This window comes from Elephas maximus, chromosome 1 (genome assembly GCF_024166365.1).
Source record: "Elephas maximus indicus isolate mEleMax1 chromosome 1, mEleMax1 primary haplotype, whole genome shotgun sequence".
NCBI lineage: Eukaryota > Metazoa > Chordata > Mammalia > Proboscidea > Elephantidae > Elephas > Elephas maximus.
Window position 1 is genome coordinate 15,223,377 of NC_064819.1, and position 23,665 is coordinate 15,247,041.

A 23,665-nucleotide genomic window follows, 5' to 3' on the forward strand; every position below is an offset into this window, starting at 1 on the left:
CAGGATTGCCTTTGAAAGAGATGAGCACAGAGGGTCACAAATCACCCGGATGCTCTGGGAGACTCAGTGTCATCTCAGAGACATAAAACACAAGGGCCAGCCCTGCCCTTGCCACACGGGGCCACACAGAGGCTGGGAGCAGGAGTGAGCACGACTGGCATTTTCCAGCAAGGGAAGTGGCGACTAGGAAACTGTGATGAGAAACAGCCTGTGGCGATGTAAGCATAACACATTTGGAGCAAGGAGGAGGCAAATGTGGGCCTGGGAGGAGACCCGTGCTGGAGAATCCTGGGGAGAAGGCGGTGGTAATTTTTACTTCCCTAATATTTTTTTTTTAATAGATATAGACGGCACTAGGTTAATAGATGCAGAGCATCTTAACTTTGCTAATTAACGGAACAGCAGGCTTGTAATTCTGACAGCAGCAGGACATAAACGGGGTGGGATTAGCATGGAATGCCAGTGAAGCATACCTTTGTCCTTAAGAGAAAGCGCAACACCCACGTTGGGTCAGGTCTGTGAGGGTGCCCTCTAGTCCTTCTGTCTCCTGCAGTTAACCCCAAGGGTTTAGGGGTTTTGCTGTTTTCTCAGGCTTCTTTAGAGGTAGCAAGGAGCCTACCATTCCAGCAGGCATTTCTTTTAAAGGGGAAGCTGGTCCAAGACTGGTCTAGAGGTTATAGTCTAACGATGCTGTCAAATATACCTTGTACCAAAAATAGCAATTGAAGTTCAAACCTGCCTCTTCCAATGTGGGTATGCCTCACAGAAGTTCTTTTATCAATCACTCTTCTCTCAGTTTTGGTAATTTGGGTTACCTGCAAAGTGGAGTGACCTGCCCTGAACATCCCAACCCCTAAAGTGGTTCCAGAAAAAGAATGGGGTTGGAAGCTAGGGAAGAGTTGTTTCATCTTCCCAGTGTATACTGAATCTTGTTAGGGAATTTCTTCCCAAATACTTCTTTTCAAAGCATATCGATCTGATAAACTGAGGATTTTAAAGGCCAATAAATATATATATGAAAGAAGGGTCCAGAAAGTCTCAGAGCATTACAGCTGGGTGGTACCTTGGAGATCATCTACTCTGATCACTAGTGCTTGGTGTGATGGATGAGACCACTGACCTTGAGGAAGTCACTTTAAGGAAGGTTAACATTTTGTTCATTTATTTATTCTTTCATCAAATATTTATTGATCATTTACTATGGGTCTACAGAGACATGTACCTGGTAGTGAAAGCATGTTGCTATTTCATTGGTCCTGTTTGAGTTAGTCTTCAATGAACTTACCCTTTATTATGTATTCCAACAGCTGGCTTTACAAGGGCCCTGGGGGAATTGATACATAGGATCTTCAGCCAGTGCAAACAGGTTTTATATGCAAGGTTGCCAGCTTCTGAGCTGCTGCGCTAATTAGTTTAGCTCTACTTGGCTTTACATAATACATCTATTGAGGAAGAGTTATTTGTAATTCAATTTTTGGTGAATGAAAAACTAATTCAGACCACTAAGGGAACTTCTATTTAAAGAGACCCTGAAGCAAATCCTTTTATAATGTGAAAAAATCTTGTTTTTGCCATCGTTGGAAATGAATATCCCCTAGTTAAGGATTTGTAAACCTTCTTGTGGTGGGCATTCAACCTGGCAGATAGTCCAGCAGTGGTCTGAACTGGATGGGGAGGACTCTGGCCTGGGAAGAGGAAGCCCTAGGAATCTTAGAACAGCCCAATCCAAGATATTGACATTTTCTCGGCTGTGATGGCAAGCAGCATGGGCAAACTGCACGTTTTCTCTCAGGTTGTGTGCTCTGGAGGGGAGAAGGGAGAGGTGGGGCATGATGAGTGGCGTGTGAGGGGTGAGATTTGGTGTTCATTCTCCACAGTGGTGGGGGAATGGGTAGGAAGGGGGAGGACAGGGCAACTTTTTGCTTCCATAATGGCAAATTTGAATCTCTTCCTTAAGATCTGGGAACATGAGTGGAATTAGGACCTTGGTGGGACAGTGGTTAAGAGCTATGGTGAGCTACGGTTGCTAACCATAAAGCTCAACAGTTTGAATCCACCAGCTGCTCCTTGGAAACCCTGTGGAGCAGTTCTTCTCTGTCCTGTAAGGGTGCAATGAGTCAGAATTGACTTGACAGCAACTTTTTTTTTTTTTTTTTTGTATACCTTATGGAGTCTTTGGGTGGTGGAAACAGTTAAATGCATGGCTACTAATGGAAAGTTTGGAGGTTCAAATCCACCCAGAGGTGCCTTGGAAGAAAGGCCTGCTGACCTGCTTCCAAAAGGTCACAGCCATGAAAACCCTCTGGAGTGCATTTCTGTTCTGCAGCCCATGGGGTTGCCGTGAGTCAGAATCCACTTGACGGCCACCAGTTACTGGTTATGTTCTTTAACATGGTAGTGGGGAGGGGAAAAGAAATGGAAAAAATAGGACAGGAGCTCAGGAGAGAAGAGGGTTATGTGGTCTCTTGTTATACAGGAAAATTTCATTAGTTTGGGCCTTGCTATTTTTGAACTTGTAATTAATCCGGAAGAAGATAGGGCTGAAATTTAACTTCACAATTACTAAACATTTTTCTATAGAAATTAACAGCAGGCACAGCGATACAGGGGAGAGTGTTTGAAAACTCTGATGTGTAAAATACCCATTATCATCGAGTTGATTCTGACTCATAACAACCCTATAGAGCAGAGGAGAACTGTTCCGTAGAGTTTTGAAGGAGCAAACTGGTGGGTTCAAACTGCTGACCTTTTGCTTAGCAGCCAAACGCTTAACCACTGCACCACCAGGGCCCCGATGATTTATTTCACATATGAAAATACACAATTTTGATGCAAAATCGTCATTTTACACAAAGAATTGAAGTCTATTGTTATGTAGTTAGCAAAGCCTAACAGGACTCTTCCATGCCAGGAGGCCGAAAAGTCTCCTTAAGGCATGAGGGTGAAAAACAAACAAAGAAACAAACATAAAACAAACAGCATGTATCTATTTGTAAATTCTGTAGTAATTTATATTGATCCTAATTCGTCTCTACAAGTGAGCTTTACTTGGTTTTCTGTGTTGGAAGATAAGGCGAGGGCATAAAGATCTGTAGAAATGAAGGCTAGAAAGGACAAAAGAATGCTTACAGTCTTTGAAGTTAGAGATGTTTTTTTACGGTGTTATGCTTCTGTCACACACAACCTTGTCTAAGTAAACCTGCAGCTGTACTCCAGCATCAGGTGCTGTGGGATAACTTGTAAAGAGAAGCAGCTGATGAATAAAAAGGGTCACTGTCTTCATTTAGTGAAAAAGAAATAAGTGAAACAGTCGGATACACTTTGGAAATTTATTTTGGGTTAGAGTATGACCTCTAAGCATGAAAAGTGACAGCTGGGGATGCGTCTGTCTTCCTTCTTGGTTGAGTGTGCAGTTGACCATTTTCTTCCTTTGGCAGAGGTCTCAGTCCTGGGTTGTTGCCACAATTCCCAGTGGGTCTCTGAAAGAGTCAGTGTTTAGGATTGAAGCAGTCCTGAGTGGGACCATGCTTCCCAGCTTGTCGCTGTCCTGTGTAGGTTGTCAGATTTGGACCCCAAGGGAGGAACTGGGGCATAAGCCTAGCGTAGGAGGCACCAACTAGAGAGGGTTATCCAGGGTCTCTGGTTCTGTCCCGCTGAGCTGGCGCAGAATCGCTCGCCTTCTGGGGTCCATTGTGTTGTGTCCAAATGGAAACATACAACAAAGACCCCACTTACAGCTGGGAAGGGCCGTGAGTGTGGGCTGCTTGTCCCTGCATGTCCTTGTGGGACACTCTGATTAAATGATAGGGGTGCGGAGGGCTGGCCTGGGTTTCGTGTGTGTGGAAGTGGGCCCTCCCTCCCCACACATCTCACGCTGGCTGGGCTGTCTTTGGGCTTCCAGGCATATCTTTATTTTCTATGTGAACTCCAGGCCTCTGCCTCCAGCCCCCTAACAGGAACTCAGCGGGACCCCAGAAAGAACTTTCCAAGTGAGAAGCAAGGTTTAGCCATAGAACGGGTTGCTGAAGAAGGGTGTGCATTTCTGTCCCAGGAGATCGGTGTCTCCTCATTCCTCCTGTCCAATGTGGATGACGATGATGCCATCGAGGAGGGGAAGCAAGGTGGAGGAAGGTATTTCTGTCATGAGCTTTGCTTCTAACTTTGGGTTTTCTTGTGGTTTACTTTTCCTGTTTGTAAAATGAGGACTAATAGTCTGTGTTGCTTAAAGAAAAGGCAGAAAGGATTACTTAGTGCGTTGTGGTCCATCTTGGTATTACCATGTACCAACACTCTGCTACTCACTAGGTATACAAAGAAGATGAAAGTAAAAAAGCCCCCATCTTCAAGTTGCTCACAGTGACAAGACTGTAGTTGCCGCCCCAGGACGTGGATAGTTGCATACGTGGTGCGTGTGTATGGTGGTGGTGGGGTGGGGAGTGACTTGGACTGTCCTTTCCTTGAGAGGGACCAGGAGGGTCCGAACTCTTGGTCACCCCCTGTGGCCTGGCATCATCTGGAAGTGTCCTTCCTGTCCTGGACACTCTGCAGTTTCATTGGGCTGAGCTGTAGGGCCTGAACCCGGCATGGCTTTCTCACCCAGGCTGGCCTTGGGAGGCTGAGGGTGGGGCCCAGTGATTCAGCCATCTGGCCTATTTCACCCTGCTTCCTTCTGTTTTGTTGTCCCACAGGGTCTTTTCGGAATGATGGTTTGAAAGCTTCTGATGTTCTTCCCATCCTAAAGGAAAAAGTGGCCTTCGTGTCTGGTGAGTATTGGGCCACCCTTCCTTTGTAATAGACCTAGAAAAGATGTGTGTGTTTGTGTGTATATGCATGTGTGTGAGTGTGTATGTGTGCATGTATGTATGCCTTTGCACACTCACTTCTTTGCATGTTTGTGAGAGAGAAGTGGGGGCGGAAGTGAAGCCTGGAGCAGCTGCTTCCTCTCTCCAGAGGCACACAGAAAGAGAAAGGAACATTCTGGGCCCAGCTGGATATCCCGGAGGACTTGCGTACCCACAGGTAGGTTCCCAGCCCCCCAGCACGTCCCCAAACAGCTACCTCACCTGGCGCTACCCCACCCCACCCTTCCAGGCCTGTGGGGCCCGCAGGAGCTGCTGAGACCCCAGGGAGAGATGCTTCACCTGGAAGAGTCTGTCCACCTTGCTGTGGGGCCCGCAGGAGCTGCTGAGACCCCAGGGAGAGATGCTTCACCTGGAAGAGTCTGTCCACCTTACTGTGGGGCCCGCAGGAGCTGCTGAGACCCCAGGAGAGATGCTGCAGCTGGAAGAGTGTGTCTACCTTGCTGTGGGGCCTGTGGGAGCTGCTGAGACCCCAGGGAGAGATGCTTCACTTGGAAGAGTCTGTCCACCTTACTGTGGGGCCTGCAGGAGCTGCTGAGACCCCAGTGAGAGAAGCTACAGCTGGAAGAGTCTGTCCACCTTACTGTGGGGCCTGTGGGAGCTGCTGAGACCCCAGGGAGAGAAGCTGCACCTGGAAGAGTCTGTCCACCTTGCTGTGGGGCCTCAGGAGCTGCTGAGACCCCAGGGAGAGAAGCTGCAGCTGGAAGAGTCTGTCCACCTTACTGTGGGGCCTGCAGGAACTTCTGAGACCCCAGGAGAGATGCTTCGCCTGGAAGAGTCTGTCCACCTTACTATGGGGCCCGCAGGAGCTGCTGAGACCCCAGGAGAGATGCTGCAGCTGGAAGAGTCTGTCCACCTTACTGTGGGGCCCGCGGGAGCTGCTGAGACCCCAGGGAGAGATGCTGCAGCTGGAAGAGTCTGGCCACCTTGCACATTTCCAGAGCTTTTCTTTGGGTTCATCGCTGAGTGGTTCACGGACTGGAGATTGAGAAGCTTTTATGGCTCCCCTTTATCTCTCCTTCCTGGCAAAGGAGACTTGAGGAATTGAATTTAGTTGTTCCATGTACCCCCTACCCTGGATTCCAAAACTAAACCCACTGCCGTTGAGTCAGTTCTGACTCATAGCAACCCCATAAAAAAAACAGAGTAAAACTGCCCCATAGAGTTTTCAAGGCTGTAAATCTTTACAGAAGCAGACTGCCACATCTTTCTCCCATGAAGTGGCTGGTGAGTTCAAACCACTGACCTTTTGTTTAGCAGCCGAGTGCTTTAACCACTGTGCTACCAAAACTCCTTCCCCCCTGGATAGTAACTACCAAAAATTTATCCCCATCTTCCCTCTCCCACTCATTTTATGCATCTGGACCTCCTCACATTTAATTGAGGGGCCAGCAAACTGCAGCCTGTGGGCCATCTACCTGTTTTGGTAAATAAAGTGTCACTGGAACACAGCCATGCCCATTTGTTTAGGTAGCGTATTCGTTTCCTATTGCCCCTATAACAAATTACCACAAACTTGGTAGCTTAAAACAATAGAAATTTATTCTCTCACGGTTCTGAAGACCAGAAGTATGAACTCAGTTTTCCTGGCCAAAGTCAAGGTATCTTCAGGGCCGTGCTACCTCCAGAGACTCGTAAGGGGAGAATCTGTTCCTTACCTCTTCCAGCTTCTAGTGGCTGCCAGCATTCCTTGGCTTGTGACTGCATCACTCTGGTCTCTGCCGCTGTGGTCACACTGCCTTCCCCTCTTTGGTCTGTCAAGCCTCCCTGTGTCTCTCTCCTTTAAGGATACTTGTGATTGCATTCAGGGCCCACCTGGGTAATCCAGGATAACTTCCCCATCTCAAGATCCTTAACTTAATTGTATCTGCAAAGTCTTTGCTATATAAGGTACTTATAGGTCCCAGGGATTAGGACCTGGTATCTTTGAGGGCCTTACTCAGCCTATCACATGTAGCGCTTTCATGCTACAATGGCAGAGTTGAGTTGTTGTGGCAGAGACCAGGTGGCCTTCCAGCCTAATATATTTACTACCTGGCCCTTTGAGAAAAATCTTGGTGGCCCTTTCCCTTAGGAAAGCCATTCTCGTACTAGCACGTATGCCAGAATTACTCTAGGTACCAGCCCTAGTGCTCTACCGCAGGCCACCTGAATCGGAAGCTCTGGTGGGCCCTGGGGCAGGAGGTGGGATAACACTCATTTGCGTGGCCAAGGATCACATTTTGAGAAACACACCAAAGTGTTTATACCTCTGGACCAAGCCTTTATTTCTGGATGTGTGGAGTCACAAAGAAAAAGGCAGGTACAGTTCCACAGTACAGGGGCTCACTCCACAGGCACTGTGGGGCTGGGCTGATGGGCACCAGACCTGATGGAAAGAAGGGAGAGAGGGGGAACCAAGCAGCAGTTGTCTCCCACCTGGAAAGCCGAGGACCTGATGATTCAGAGGGTAGGGGTGGGAGGTGAGGGCAGAGCATCCAATGGGAGTGTATGAAAGCTTTTGTAAAGTACTAAGTACACACTGTCATGGTCCTCGTCATCATGGTGGTGGTGGTGGTGGTAGTAGTAGTAGTAGAAGAAGGAGAAAAAGGAGAAGGGAAGAGGAGAAGGAAGAGGAAGAAGAAGTAGTATTTTATTATTGTTGTTGCTGTTAAACAGGAGTGACTGGGAAGCTGCCTTTTCCTGTTCATGTTAACCCCGCTGCTATCAAGTCCATTCTGACTCATGGCAACCTTCTAGGACAGAGTAGAACTGCCCCATTGGGTTTCCAAGGAGCAGCTGGTGGATTTGAACTGCCGACCTTTTGGTTAGCAGCCGAGCTCTTAACCACTGTGCCACCAGGGCTTGTATATCTTGTTAGGTAGTGAGCTCCCTGTCACTGAGGATGTTGGTGCACAGGCTGAAGAGCCCCTTGGCAGGATCACGTAGGAGGGATTCCAGGATGGGTAGAGGCACAGACAAGATAACCTCCAATGTGTTTGTCAACTGGGATTCTGAGTGCTTAATGAGCATGTGGGAAGACCTTGTGAAGGTGTCCTGGAGGCCACTAGGCAGTGCCAGGCCTCTGACTTCTGCTGCCTCTCTCTATCCCAGGTTTCTAGACATGGCCCACTGCCTTCTAGGGAGCCCCATCTGGTCTTTGCTTCTTTCTTTCCCCCGACCCCTGATCCTTGGTTAACTTGATCTCCTTCCTGTACCCTGGATGGCAGGCTAATCCTCCCAGTTCTGTTTTGCCTGACGCCTCCTCTGCCTATAGTGTCTTTCCCACACCCTTCTGCCAGTATGTGCCGCATCTCTCCTTTCCAAGTCAGTTCTCTCCTCACCTCTTCAAGGAAGCCTTTCTAGATTTAATGCATGTCTTCTGAGCACCACTCTGTTCCACATCAGCTCAGGGCATGAGTGCAGACACACTGCACTACCCTCTGGCATGGGAATCCTTGCTTTGTGACTGGTCATGTTCTCCGCCTCCCATGTGAATTCAGTCAGAGTCTTGGGGAAGGGCCCAGCCAGCCCTGGAAAAGACTTTCCAAATAGCAGGGAGTTGTCCTAGAATGGAGCACATAGAAGCAACATGTGCTTCTGTGAGGAAGAGGCAGGTAGAACCTTCTGGGGGTAATGGGGGGCATACAGCTCAATCCTAGGGGCTGGTGTGGGCCCAGAGGCCTGTATTCATTTGCACATGGTGCCAAGGGCTCTCAGGCTTGTGGAACATGGTCCTTCTGTGGCTGCGAAGGAGGCTGAGGGAACCAGCGAGATGATAAGTAGCTGCATCTTAAAAAAACAAAGCACAAGCATAAAAGCCTCTTGCATCCCAAGCCTTTACAAGACAAAACACAAAATACAAGAAGGAAACCCAGAACTAAGCAACACATTATAACCGTTCGATTTCTTCCAGAGAGGAAAGCACTCCCAGACAAGGGGAGAGCAGAGAAACAAATGGTGAGGTGGTGCCCGCCCTTCCTGGCACACGCCCCAGCTTTGGCCGGGTGGAAGGAAAGCCACACTGCCATGGGAACATCCATTTGGAACAATCCAGTGCAGCCCACAGCTCCTGCGTATCCCTCAGTGAGCCTTGCTGGCCTGCTCCCCTTCTCCCCTTTGTTTGTGCTGCTTATACCTCCCTCCCACAGCACCTGTTGTCCCTTTTATCCAGTCTTCTTGTGCGGGGCCCGTTTCTGGGTATATACACTCTGCTTTGGGCCACCTCCTGGTGATCCTCTCTGCCTCCTCACTGCCCACTAGCACTTGTTCCTGTTGTACCCCAGGAACACTCCAATGTGGCACAGTCTTTTGTACGCTGGGCCTGTGTTTCTCAAAGTGTGTTACACAGAACAACAGGCCCACAAGACAATCCTCAAAAATGAAAAAGAGGTACCACTTTCAAGTAAGATTGGAAAATGCTGCAGGGTATAACTTCCTGTTGGAGATCTGCACTGCTTCTTAAAGCATATTAACATAAAGCTCTGGGAAGTCCTGCAGTAAAGAACCCTATTTATCTTTGTTTAATCTGGCATTTTCCAAACTATGGAATAACCTCATTCCTTTAAAAAATTATAGGGGTGTGTGTGTGTGTGTGTGTATCCACTAATGTTTTGTAGAACTGTTGTTACATGGACCAAACTTTTGGTACACTTCTCTAGACTTATTTCTCTTCCCCTTCCTTCAGATTACCCTAATCTGGTTGCCATAACTATAGCCTGACTCCCTCTGAAAAGTTTGAGCACCATTCCTTCACCACCTCTTCTTCACTCAAGGAAGTCTTAACTTCTTCTTCCACTTTCAGCTTTACCTCCTCCCCACATCCCTGTCCTGCCCTGTCTCAACAAAAGGAGGATCATCGTCATTTCTAGAACATCAAACCACCCCTCGCCTCTCTTTATCCTCTGCATTTCTATCCTATAACTGCTAGCACCAAAGCCTTGCACAAGTATACGTACAACAAGTATTTGTTGAATGAGTGAATGGCTTTTTCGAAGATCCTGCTATCATCTCTATCGCCTTTTCAAAACATGGTTACTTTGGCCTCACACCCTTGTGTAATCCCCCTTCACAATGCACATGGACTTTAGTAGAGGGTTTGTATTCCTTATCTCTGCCCATCACACTTTTTAATTTCAGCATCCATGTTAATTATCAGTCAAATTCTACAGCTTCATGGCGCCTCAGCCTCCTTGGCACCAAAGTCCTTCACCTCCCTACCATGGCCATGCAGATCCAAGATCTTGACCCTTGATTGCCTCTTTGTGGCCCTAGCCTCTTACCATTGACCTTTCTGATATTCTCTTACGAGTTGGGGGAGGATGGATACCAGATGAACAAAACATACTCCTTTCCCTTTTCTCTGGGAGCTCACAGTCCAGCGAGACATCTCCCACCCTCACTGGGCCTTCTCATTTACACCATGCATTAGCCTTATTCAGGCTTCACTCAAGTTGGAGCCTAATATGGATACCATTGCCAAATCCTTCAATGGAGCTCTTACTATGCCTCAACACCCTGCCACCTACCCCTAACCCCGTGCACACAGCCTGTGCTCATTTTCTAGGGGAGCCCTCCAATGATGGCTCTGCTTCTCTCTCCTCAGCACCCCAAGCATACCTTGGCCCTTGACAGATGACCTTATCTTCTATTTCACCTAAAGAACAGTGTCCGCAGGCAGGCAGAACTCCTCCCTCTCCAAACTCCTCCCTCTGCATACTCCTCCCCCTTTGAGTTCTGCCAGCCTGCCTCAGAGAAAGAGGCAACCCTACCTACGTGCATCCTGGACCCCCTTCCCTGTGTGCTGTTCTGAGATCTTACTCCGTCATTGTCTCCACCCTTTCCACCATAATGACTCTCTTCCTCTATGCTTTTTTGTCCGCTTCTTCCTGGAAACTTGTGAGACCTTTTCCTTTCTGAGAAGTGTATGGCATGATTCTGCTGTTGCTTCTTGACTTCTTATCCACGCTTCCAGAAGGGAGAGGATTGCACTTCCCCTAGGCTTTCTCTCCTCACTGCCCCTTCCTCTGCTGTTGGAACCTTACCTCACTATGATGCTGGCTCGTACTCAGTAGGGACAGTGCCAATCAGCCTTCCAAATGCCTTAGTCAGACAGTCAGACTACCCTTGGCTCCCCATGTTCCCATGGTGGTACTCATAAAGTATCCATGGAGGGTCAGGAAGAAAACCAACAGCTGTGTCTAAAAGCCACCCAAGAATGAAAATCCTTAGGGTGAGGTCAAGATTGGAGGGGAAAGTTGAGAGTAAGAGAGAACCTCTAGTTTTGGGGACAGCTTCCATTTAATCCCTCCACTTCCTTTTCCTCATGTGCTATGAGAATGGAAGGCAGTTGGGAGATGGAGACCATTTTCAAGATAAGTGACATGGAGGTGGTTATTAGTATGAAGAACTAGGGCTGGTAGTATGGAAGGTCTAGAGCTGGGGCCCAGGGGTGCAACTCTGTAGCATAACTGTACAGACCTTCCCTTGCTGAGCAACTGGAGAGACTGAAACATTATTTTCACCAGGGCCAAATCTCTCAATGGCCCCAACTGTGTTTGATCCTTTTCCCCTTCCTGGCTCCTTATTTCCTCCTCAGGGATATCCTGGAAGTGATTAAATTTTGTTTGCCAAGCTTTCCCTCTATCTGTATTTGGCAGCTCCTGGACCCCACAATCAGAGGGAAACATTACTCAGCTTACTTTGGGTGGGAGCACTGGGCTGCTCTGCCCTTTTTGCTAATAGAGTTCCATGTTCAGAAGACCGATCGAGCGTTCAGCTTCTTCTCTAGAATTGGTGATGGCCATGTCATGCCTGCTCCCTCTTGCACTGGATCCCCTTGTAATCTTCTCTTCGTGGGTCATGTGGTGGCTGTCTGAGGTGAGCGGTGGGGAGCCTGTTGCGTACTCACCAGTGCCCTGTAAGGACATAATTACTGTACCTTAGCTTTGTTCCTGTCTAGCCCACCTGAGCTAATCTGGTCCTGCTTCCCAATTGTGGCCACCCATTAATGAATACTTTTAAATTTTTTTAAATCAAATAATAGTGAATAGAAAGTTTGGAAAATGGAGAAAAGAAAAATCAATCATCTAAAATTTCAACATAATAACAGTGATTGCCATCTTGATATACTCCTTTAAGCATTTTCCATGTGATACTTAGAAAACATTTGCAATCATAGTGTGTACATAGGCATTTGTAGTGATTAAGACCTTGAATATCCTTATTTCAGATAAAGATTCATGTACTTCTCCAGCAGGAGTGACAGGTGGCACCTCAGGTAGGTAGGCAGGCAAGCAGGGCTGGGATCTTGGCTTCATAGAAAACACTTAATGTCTTTTCTATGAATCTAATAACCTCCCAGCAGTGCTGTTGCTTTAAGGGTTCTCACCATGGTAGTCAGTTAATCGTGAGCGCTCCCCCTCACAGAGGTCTGCACAAGCAAAGAGAAGTGAGCTGGAGGTTAAATTTCCAAGGAACATAACACTTTGAACCAGACTGTTTTCTTAATAAGAACAATTACCCACTTTCATTATTATCTAATGTTTTTAGAGAACTTTTGAAAGTACTTCCTCGTGTAATTGTTAGTCCTTCAGAAACCTGGTGGCGCAGTAGTTAAGCATTTGGCTGCTAACCAAAAGGTCGGCAGTTCAAATCCACCAGCCATTCCTTGGAAACCCTATGGGGCAGTTCTACTCTGTCCTGTAGGGTCACTATGAGTCGGAATCAACTGACGGCAACAGGTTTGGTTTACGGGTTTTTGTAACAAACCCTGCAAAGTGGCCACTATTATTTTCAGTTCCATTTTACAGCTGAGGATTCAGAGAAGTCATACAACTTGCCCAAGGTCACACATGTTGTCTACGTCCAAATCTCGTGCCCTTGTCCTATGGGCAGATTTCTCTGGGCACCGTATTTCTGCCTGTAGCATCCAGCACTTAAATGGAATTCTTTTTCTCCTAGGGCAGACTTTCTGGCTGATTTCCTTAAACTCCCTCCTCTTCCTCCCTGCAGGGGGCCGTGATAAGCGAGGCGGACCCATCCTGACCTTCCCTGCTCGCAGCAATCATGACAGAATAAGACAGGAAGACCTGCGGAAGCTTGTGACGTATTTGGCCAGCGTGCCAAGGTAAAGTGAGGGGAAATGTCTTGCGGTGGGAAGGGAGGAGGAGAGCTGAGCTGATGCAAGTGAGTTGGAATGAGCTTCCATCCCTGCCAGGAGCTGGAGCTGTTTCTGCCTTTGGAGTAGATTCTAATTATTCCTGGAATGTCATCACCCATTGTTTGTCTCATTCCCATCATTCCCATTGTTACTCCTGGGATTCATATGAATGGAGTGGGAACTGGAAGTAGGAACTGTGAGCAGAGGTGAAAGTCCTAGGCTCAGAGGACCAGTACCAGGCTTGGAATAGGAAACAGTGTGGTCAAGGGAGAGGGATGGGGAAGGTGCTTTACCTTAGGGGAATCGGAGCTCTGGGCTGTTTCATGCTGGCTTGTATAATGGATTATTTTCACAGCCTCTGGTTTGTGAATGTGTTTGTGGCTTTTGGAGTTTGGGGCAAATAACTCAGCAAGAGGCAGCCCTTGGCTTGTTGTAGCTCATAGCTCATGCATTCTCAACAGGGATTACACATTGCGCCAAGAAGGTGAAAATTGCTTCTTGCGGGGTGAAAATCTTACTCTTTTATGTATAAAACACCGGTGTACGTATGGTACATAAACACATATACAGTATACTTGTCCTGTTAAAATGTCACTGGAGGTTATTAGGGAAAATGTGTGTACAAAAGGCTGTTTCAGGGGGAGAGGAAATGTAATGAAAAGATGTTGAGGAACGCTGGTCTAGGTGGTACTTACTGGTGCAGAGGTAGGAGACAGACCAGGGACATGGTGTTTATCTTTTGAGAAGGGGGAGAAGAGGCAGTTGCCTAGCCAGAGGATCATAGAATGTGAGAGCTGAAAGAGCCCTTAGAAGTAATGCAGGCAGATAGGCTTAAGGTTCTGCTTGGGACCAAACCAAAACCAAACCTGTTGCCATCAAGTCAATTCTGACTCATGACAACCCCATGTGTGACAGAGTAGAACTGCTCCATAGGGTTTTCTTGGCTGTAATCTTTACAAAAGCAGGTTGCTAGGTCTTTCTTCCGTGGTGTTGCTGGGTAGGTTCGAGCCACCAACCTTTAGGTTACTAGTCCAGCACAAACCATTTGTGCTACCCAGGGAACTTCTGCTTGGGAAACAGGGCCAATCCAGGGCCTGAGCTGCTCACAGAGGGTTGGTGGTAGGGCTTGGCCTAAAACTCAGCCTTGCTGACTCCTTCTTTGGTGCTCTCTCCCCATCCTTACTCTTGGCCAGGGAGGACTCTACTCTCTGTCACTTAATGGCACGAGAGCCTGCTAAGTGTCTATTGTGGCAGAGGAGAAGTGGTGCCTTGGGCTTTCTGAACCTTCATCTTATCTCTCTGCATCCCATTTCTGTGCATATAGGAGAATTAGTAAATTAGAAAGAGGAACTATGTATTCAGCGCTTGGCTTTGGTAATTTTTGAAAATGCTGATTAAGTTCTTGAAGCAGGTGTCGAGTGAGCCAAGCTCTACATTTCAAAGAGCTACAGGGAAGAGAAATATAAAGGGATTGGTGGCTGGTGATGGGCAGGTGGTAAAGGGGATTTTAAGAGCAGTCATCATATGTTTGGGAAGATGGTGAATGGAATGGGGAGCCCTGAAAAGCTTCAAGAAGAAGGCTGTGAACAAATAGATGTCAAATAGTGTCTCTCCTTTTTTTTCTTCATTATATCCACCGGGGACCAAAAAAAAGATAAAAGGCCTTAAGCTCCAGTGAAAGGGATTTGAGTTACATCCGAAGAAGAATCTCTCAACTGTGAGTGCATGAGGCATTGGACTGTAGAGTACAATAGAAGCTTTTTTTTTCTTTCTTAAAGATCTTTATATAGAAGAAATATTCCCATCTGCCCCACAGGCAAGGAGATAGACTAAATAACCTATGATTGATCTAGGTAATTTAGCAATTTAGCCATCTAGGGCCAAGCAGTTTTTAATAGCACCTTTCCTAAGTACACTACTGACTGGTATAAAACCAGACATTTTTTAAAGCAATTTACAAGGGAAGTTTTCATGGAGACCCATAATGGACTTTCAGTTCTTTTAGAGCCAGAAAAAATTGGGATCCCAGGAGATACGAAGGGCACGTTTTTTTATGTTCATCATATACCTGTAGCTCATACTCGCTCGTCTTTTCTTTGGAATGTAAGGGGAAAGAGTTGAAAGAACACCTCTCTTCATTCTGATGTGTTAAGCAAAGATTGGACAAAACAGATTGGAAGCAATTTAAAAAGAAAAGATTTCTGATGGGGTGAAGAAAAATGAAACCCAAGAGAGGCTGAAAAAGGGGAAACAATTTGTTGTCACTGAAGGAACATACTAGATGCAGGCTATTTGCTTCTCAGAGGGTGGTCACAGGCGTTGCATCCTGAGAAGTTATTCACAGGTGCTGGCAGGCAGGAGGAAGAATCCTGTTGTCACCCTCAGTGGGAAGAATTGTTCTGTGGTGCCTGCTCCCTGCCTCCCGAGGGGCCTGTGTTCACCAGGAGAGTGAGGGCCTGGCAGGCTGTGGGGCATACCAGCGAATCATGCCCAACGGTCACGTCCAAATTCTGTTGAACACGAGTCCACGCATGTTGGAAACAAAATCTGGAACAGAATTGTTCTAAAGACGATGAAGTTTAGGGAGCGAAGCTGTAGGACTTAGCTGGCCAGATAGTATTTTCCACTCTTCTGCTTAGTCATGGCTTTGGAAAAGAGGGGAAATTGCAAAAGTAGGCAGATAGATTAGGTAGATAGTGCTGATGAGAAACAGCCTCTAGGTAGTGCAAATGGTTAACATGGTCAGCTGCCAACTCAAAGGTTGGAGCCTGAAGTCCCCCAGAGGCTTCTCGGAAGAAAGGCCTAGCAATCTACTTCCAAAAAATCAGCCAGTGAAAACCCTATGGAGCACAGTTATACTCTGACACAGATGGGATTGCCATGAGTTGGAATTGACCCCAAGGCAACTGGTACTGGTACTGAGGAGAATACATTATTTATTCTGAATCATGGCCCAAAATGCTAAAAAGACAGGGTCTTGTTGGAACTGAGGTCTGTTCCATAGACTGATGTGATTGAGTCTCTAGGTGACATCTGATATTTATTTATTTATGCATTTTTTATTTACCACATAGTTAGAACCTCTGTATGCCAGGTAGATTGAGGATTCATGGTGAGTAGAAACAGACATTTTGAGGGAATTAGGGAAAACCTGGGTAGACCTGCTAACCAGTGGAAGTAAAGGGCAGACAGATATGACCGTGCTGGTGGCACCGGAGATGAACCAGTTCGCAGGGGACAGAAAATAAGGACAAGTGATGAAACAGGATCCAGAATCTAAGGAACCAGTCAGTTTGATGGCCATCCTTGGCACCATTCTAGAATAGATGATGAAACAGATGGTTGTGATAATTTAGAAATGAATAGGAAGAAATGGTCCCACTATCCTCTATGCAGACCAGCCACCTCTGGACCATAGCATTCAAGTCTGCACCATTCAACTCTGCCAGCAAGATTTTAAGAATGATATTGTCCAGTTAGAGTGTTGTCAGGGGAGAGTGATCAGCACATTGAGGGATCCACAAATCATATCACTGCAGCTGAAGGAATGAGAGCTGTTCACTGGCAGGAGCGATTCCTACCTTCACATGTTTAGGACAGCTGCCCCAAAGAAGGGAGCAGACACGATCTCTGATGCATCAATGGGTAGAAGTTGGAGAGATCAGGACTCCTAAGTGAAGAAAGAATGAGCTTCCCACGTGGGAGCTGTCCAGCAGCACTGTTGCTGCCTCTGGAGAAAGTGAGTGTCATGTTAGGGATGCCGTAGAGAGGACTCCTGCCCTGGGGTGGAGGCTGGACTAGATAACTTCTAATACAATCTCTCCTGCTCTGAATTATATGCTTCTATTCTACTGGAAAAAACATATACCATAAGATCCAAACCCGAAAAGCCAAAACCCACTGCTGTCAAGTCGATCCCGACTCATAGTGACCCTATAGGACAGAGAAGAGCATCCCCTTAAGGTCCAGCGAGCGCCTGGTAGATTCAAACTGCCATCATTTTGGTTAGCAGCCATAACTCTTAACCAAAATCCACGACCCCCAAAAAAGAGTATTTACTACCTCCACCACCCTTTCCGAGGCTCCCCAAATAAGACCTTGAATTTCACTTCAAACACTGTCTAACGGGCTACATCTTAAATCCTAAGACAACAGTTTTCCTGTCCCTTTGGGCTCTGGGTGGGAATTTTGGGGGTACCACCTGAGGCCAAGGATCATTCTAGGTATGACAGTTTAGAAGAGTGCCTGAGCTACTCTTTGGGGCTCCACCTCTGTCTGGGATGTGTCTCTTCCAGCTTCTCTGTCTTGCTCCTGATAAATAAAACCATCCATATCCTGGGTCCTCTCAGACTTTCTATAATCTTATTCTGAAGAACTTTCAAGTCTTCTAATTCAATTTCCTAACAATGCCTTTCACTCAATATAGCAAGTGTTTATTGAGTGCCTACTCTGAAATAGGTCCTGGATGGGGATCTTTAGAGAGTTCTCATGTTATCTTTCGTATACACCCATCATATACTTACCTAACTCTTTTGTCCTTCTGGCCTGTTATCTGCTTACGGTTACTTTACATGAAAGGAGTCAAAGGAAATACTCAGATACGGTCAGTTGATGAATGTCCCTAGAAAGTGAGAGACAGAACAGAAAATCCAATTTGCAAGTTAGCAGTTGCCCAGGCATAGCCCACAATGTGGGCAGTCTACCTAGCGATTATTGGGAGTTGACCATATGCTTGACCGTATACATCCAGCAAGGGGGCAATGGTAGTTCAGGTAGCATTCTTGACTTCCATGTGGGAGACCCAGGTTTGATTCCCGGCCAGTACACCTCACGTGCATCTACCACTTGTCTGTCAGTGGAGGCTTGTACGTTGGTATCATGCCAAACAGGTTTCAGCAGAGCTTTCAGACTAAGACTAGAAAGAAAGGCCTGGTGATCTACTTCTGGAAAACCAGCCAACGAAAGCCCTGTGGATTACAAAGGTCTGATCCACAGCCAGTCATGGGGTGGCAAGGACTGGGCAGCATTTTATTCTGTTGTGCACGGGGTCGCTGTGAACCAGGGGCCATCTCCATGGCAGCTAACGGCAACAACGCATCCAGTACAAAACCCTGAGTCGTTTTTATTGCATTGAATTCGTCCTCTTTGTCTCGTTATCCTGCTTTATGACAATCACCTTTCTGTGGCTCCCAAGGGCACCAGTTGTTAACCCCCTTGACGTAACTGCCACTTGACTCTGGTCTTAGCAGTGCTGAGCGTGTCCCAGTGAGGAATGCAGGTGTCACATGGAGGAAAGATGACAAGAAATTAGTATGGGTTATCCTGTAATGCCAGTCAAACCAAGGTGCCAATATCCATGCCTTATTATTCGATAACATTTGCTCTTGTCCCACTGATTTCAGCAAAAGATAAATCGGGCTTATAGCCAGCACTGTCTTTGTGCAGCATCACCAGAATTTAAGAAAAAGCAGAGAGAGACAGAAAGACAGTTGAAAGAAGAAGAGGTAAAAACTGCCAAGGCTTCCCCCCACTGTGTTCAGCACGAGAGAGCCTGAGCCACCCCAGCTGTCATCGTCAAATGTGTTTTCTTGTAAGGGCCTGCTGAGATGTGTTGTTGGAGCCCTGCCCTTTGTTCTGGGGTCATCAATTAAAGCATGATGTGGGGAATAAGGGAAGGAATCAAGGGGATGGAAGGCCAGAAAATAGGACCAATGAGAACATTTAGGTCACATTGTTTTCATTTACACTTTGCTAAAATTTATACCTTTTTAGATCCATTTTTAATTTCTTTTGTTCTATATAGAGGGTCTATAATTTGTCTTACAGTTTCCACATTTTACACAAATTTCTCAGCACCACCAGTTAAGTGTCCCTATAGATCACTGTATATAACACAAGCCCTGAAGAACAAATCGTGTTCTATTCTGCTGCTAAAAAAAAAAAAAAACCAAACCTGTTGCCGTCGAGTCGATTCTGACTCATAGCAACCCTATAGGAGAGGGTAGAACTGCCCCATATGGTTTCCAAGGAGCGCCTGGTAGATTCAAACTGCTGACCTTTTGGTTAACAGCCGTAGCTCTTAACCACTATGCTATCAGGGTTTCCCACTCTGCTGCTAAAAAGAAATAAAATCCAATATCAGCTACCATTGTTAGTAATCGCATTCTTTAGGGATGTACAGACTTTTACAACAAAGGATTGAAAGGCATCTTAGTATAGATGCAAGGCACTGGGGTTCAGATCCTGGTTCTACCACTTCTCAGTTAGGAAGAACATGACCACTCAGCCTGGTAATTTGAGAAGAGTTTAATGAAGGAACAATTTACAAACGTGTAGGCAGGGAACAGAAAAATCAGTGAGGTTTGCATTCTCAAGGTATCCCAGGGCTGGAAACAGCAGGGAGGGGAGCTCTTACCACTTCTAGGCCTGAATGGACAAGGGGAGGGGCAGTTCTTAGAGTCCAAAGGGAGAGGGCAGCTGTGTGAGAAGGCTACCTGACAGGAGCTGTGGCGTTTGCTGAGAGAGGCCGCCAACTCATGGTGGCTCCATGAGGTAGACTGACAGGGATTGGTACCCTCCTTCACTCTCCACCCTCTGGGCTCCTGCTGGGGTTTGCTATCGGCTGGATGCAGCCAGAGTTCAGAGGATGGGGGCACCCACTGAGGCACAGCCCTTGTGAATCAGCCTCCCAGGGCACAGGGGAGTGGGGAGAAGATGGAGAATGAATCCAGAGGGGCAAATGGGAGATCTTTGGCACTGGGTGAGGTCTTGGACATATTACTCAACATTTCTAAGGCTAATATCCTAATTTTTAATTTGAGAAAAGAATATCCACCTCTACAAGGGTATTGGGAAGAAATCATCTAGCACTCTCTGCAGTGCCCAGGCACTCAATGATTGTTAGTCTGTCCCCTAAAGGAGCTTAATAATAACATAAATGTATATACTTACATGCACACATACATAAATGTTAATATTTGCTACAGAAGAAGGCATAGATGTATCTGTAAGTTATGAAGCATAATAATAAAATTAACACCTGAGATCCCACCCCCCAATTTAAGAAGTAGAACATCACCTCTGCCCTCAATAGCACCTGTGGCTGCTCCCCAGTCCTATGGCCCCTGCATCTCCCAGAAATAGCTACCATCCGGAGTTGTGTGTTTATCCTTCTTTTGCTGTTTTGTGTTGTTTACCTTACCACATGATTTCATAAATAATATATTGTTCAGCCTTGCTTGTTTTTAAGCTTTATAAAGATGGTATCATACCATATGTAGTTTTCTGTGACTGTCTTTTCTGAACTACTGTGATACGCAACAAGGATGAATCTTCAAACATCATTTTGAGTGAAGAAGAAACTTAACTTTCAATTCTGAGGGCTCATAACCAAATTATTAATAGAAGAGAGATGGTACCTAGGTGTCTCCTGAGACGTTTCTTCTAGTCTGAGATGAGGAAAATCAATAATAATTACTTTTCACAGTGCTTTAGAAGAGACATCATAATTAATATTGACATCGAAGAACAAGTGAAAATTTTCTTAACTTGTTAGTGATCAATATTAAATAATATAGAGGATGTAAAGTCCTTACACAGTGCCAGACACACAGTAGATTGAGCAGACATTTGTTGGTGTCTCCGTCCAAGGGTCTCAGGGCTTGGGGCAGTCAGGCGTGTGAATAGAGACAGGGAGCAGCCCAGAGTAAGTACTGAAGTGGAGGGTGAATTTTCTATAGACACACAGCATGTGCAGTGTCCGGGATCCTTGTAGACTGGGAATGGGGAGACCTCAATGGGAGATGTTCTCCAAGCAGAGATTGGAAGGATTAAGAGGATTTTGCCCGAAGTGCAAGGGGTAGTCCAGGCAGAGTGAAGGGCTCAGGTGAAGGCCCAGGGAGGTGGTGTTCAGGTGAAATTAAGTTCCAGAAACTCAGGGTGGTAGGAGCATGGAGTCTTTGGGGAGAGCGGCAGTGGGTGGAGGAGAAAGGCAAGCAAGGATTGCAGGGGTCCGGTTCAGATAGTCAGCAAAGAGCGTTTGAAGAGATTTTCAGGAGAATTGATGTTTAAGGTTACATTTGAGAAGACCCTCTCTGCAGCTGAGTGCAGGATGGGATGGAGGAGAAGGCTAGGAAATGAAGAAGCAGTTGCAATAATGTAGGTTAAAGGTGATAAGAATCACGGCTAGCATTTATGGATTGCTTACACAGTTCCAGGCACCGCTCGTATTTTTTTACATGCGTTAACTTAATCCTCACAGCACTATGAAATGGGTACTATTATTACTCCTGTTTTACAGATGAGGAAACTGTGACTCAGAGAGGTTAGGTAACTTGCCTATGGGAATACAGCCAGTATGATTTGAGCCCAGACTAGCTCCAGAAATTGAGTTTTATCTGCTGAAGAGATGAGGAAGTCAGAGTAAAGAGAGTGGCAGTGGTAATGGAATACAGGAGACAGATTTGGGGAGAGCTAAAGGTAGACTCTGAAAGGTGGACTAAGAGTTGGAATGGAACACAGGGCCAGTGGAAGAAGGTGGTAAGGAGATGAGACGGATGTAATGATGGCAGGCAGGGATGATGGTGGGCAGCAAACCTGTTTTCTCCACGGTTCTCTTTGGCACCTAAGTGCGAAGGTTGATTGCCTCAAACCTGGGCTTCTGCTGCCTACAGCGGCTCAGGGGACTGTGATTGTGCAGGACAATGGAGGCAAGGTGGGGAGCTCCAGAGTTCCTCCTCTAGGTGTTCGTGCTCAGTTTTAGACAAGTAAACTCTGCTCAGTTATGCTTATCTGTGGATGATAGCTATGATTTAGTTACCAAATTACACCAAGAGATGTAGTGAAAACACAAGATCACTCAAGCCTGTAGAAACTATTTCAAGAGAAGAGTTCAAGACTGTCAGTAGCAGGAGCCCCGATGCAAAGCCTGGATTGGTGGGGTGGTCTCTACTATATTCTAGGAATGGTCATCCTGTTCAGTTTTCTCGGGGTCTGAGATATTTCCTTCATTTAGCTGCCTGCCTGGTTTTATCCTCGCGTCGCTCTGGCATCAGAAGCACAGTCCTAGAATTAGAGCTCAGGTCAGCTAATACGCATTTGAGGTTGGGTTCATGTCCATGACTGTGCCACTGTTGCAGGACTTGGCAGGGTCTGAGTCTCTCCCTGCACAGTCCTGATGGGGCTGAGGTCCTAGGGGGGGCTCACGGAAACACTGTGAAAAGGAACAGGTTGTGGGAAGGGCAAGGAAAGGCCAGCCATGGTGCCTCAAATGTATAGAGTCGAGCATTTGTGATTCCCTGGAGAACAATAACTGGGCAGTCAGAGGCGGAAGCTGTCTGGTCATGAGGTAACTATGAGAAGTGACCCTGGTTATTCCAGGAACCAGTAAATGCCTTTAGGTGATCAATCTAGGACCCAGCATTGGACAAAGGAATTCCTAATGGTTAGGGGTGTTTTTCCTTCTTCACCTGTGTCTTCAGTTTCTACCCTTAGGAGGGACTTTGGACATTGCCATTGATGTTGGTGGAAGTAGAGAAGGAAGGAGTGGGTCCAAGGAGAATACTGCTGCCTCAGAACTCTCCTCTCTAGGAGGAAAAATGCATGTTTCCTGACGAATTTCCTTATCTGTAAAAGAAGCATAAAGATACTATCAAACGGGATGGTAATAAGCATTACATAGAAGGTGCCTAGCCCAGGTCTTAGCACACAGGTAATATCTTCCTCTTGCCTTGCTTGAAGGTAGAGACCTCGTTTTGTTGTTTGTTCTTTATTATGTCTAGTACTGCTTTGTCAAAGGTTAGGCTTAGAGATAGTAGTTATAGTAGTAATAGCAGTAGGGTCCATAGCACTTAGTAGGCTCATAATAACTAATGAATGAATGAATACAGATGCCTAATAGAGTGACAGAATCTTGTCTTTTTTATTAGAAAAAATATTTCATTGTAGAAAATAATTAAAAAAAATAATTTGAAAAAAATTTTGTAACTCCTCTCTAGAGATAATAATAATTGATATATTGACATATTTCCTTTGGTTATTTTTTTCTTTAGAACTTTTTAAAAATATAATTGAATCATAATATCTATTCAGTTTTTTTTCTACTTAACATTATACCATAAGAATATTTTCATAACATTAAAAACTTTTAGGACATAATAGTATGTCTTGGGGTGTACTGTGTTTAACCCTATCATTAGGCATCTAAGCCATTTGCAAAATTTTACTATTGTAAATAAACCATAGTAAACATCTTTTGTGTATTAACCTATTTTAGATGCTTTCTTGGGAATAGATGGATGACAATCATGGACTTGAAAAAAACTTTTTAAGCTGGTAAAATATATTGCCAAATTGTTTTCCAGAATTTGCCAATTTATACTCTCAGTATGTCTTGCCTTAGACTTGCAGTTCTTTACGTGTCCCCCAAATTTAAGTTGCTCAGTATTGCCCAACGCCCGCAGTACAAACATTGTTATCACAGTCATCAAGAAATCCTAATTTAGGGCCATGTATTAGCACCTAAACTTGATTCTGGCTTTGAAAAGAATATAGGAATAGTCCGCTTGATGAGACCACCATTGAAGTTCTGATAAGATACACAGTCTACCAAACCAAATCAAAACCACTGCTATCGAGTTGATGCCAACTCATAGCTACCCTGTAGGAC

At 45.9% G+C, this 23,665-nt stretch overlaps 1 protein-coding gene across 21 annotated transcripts in view; it reads left to right on the top strand.

Moving 5' to 3' along the window:
- The window catches only part of KALRN (kalirin RhoGEF kinase), a 792,110-nt gene that overhangs the window by 220,060 nt on the left and 548,385 nt on the right, over positions 1–23,665 (top strand). For 18 of the 21 annotated variants that reach the window (XM_049878496.1, XM_049878604.1, XM_049878631.1 and 15 more), the window contains exons 2-3: positions 4,689–4,763; positions 12,852–12,966. In XM_049878496.1, the coding sequence (XP_049734453.1) occupies positions 4,689–4,763; positions 12,852–12,966 (190 nt within the window). Of the gene's footprint in view, positions 1–1,900; positions 4,406–4,688; positions 4,764–4,950; positions 11,718–12,851; positions 12,967–23,665 lie in introns of those variants that run through there. The other 3 variants (XM_049878547.1, XM_049878526.1, XM_049878536.1) reach the window with 3 other exon arrangements.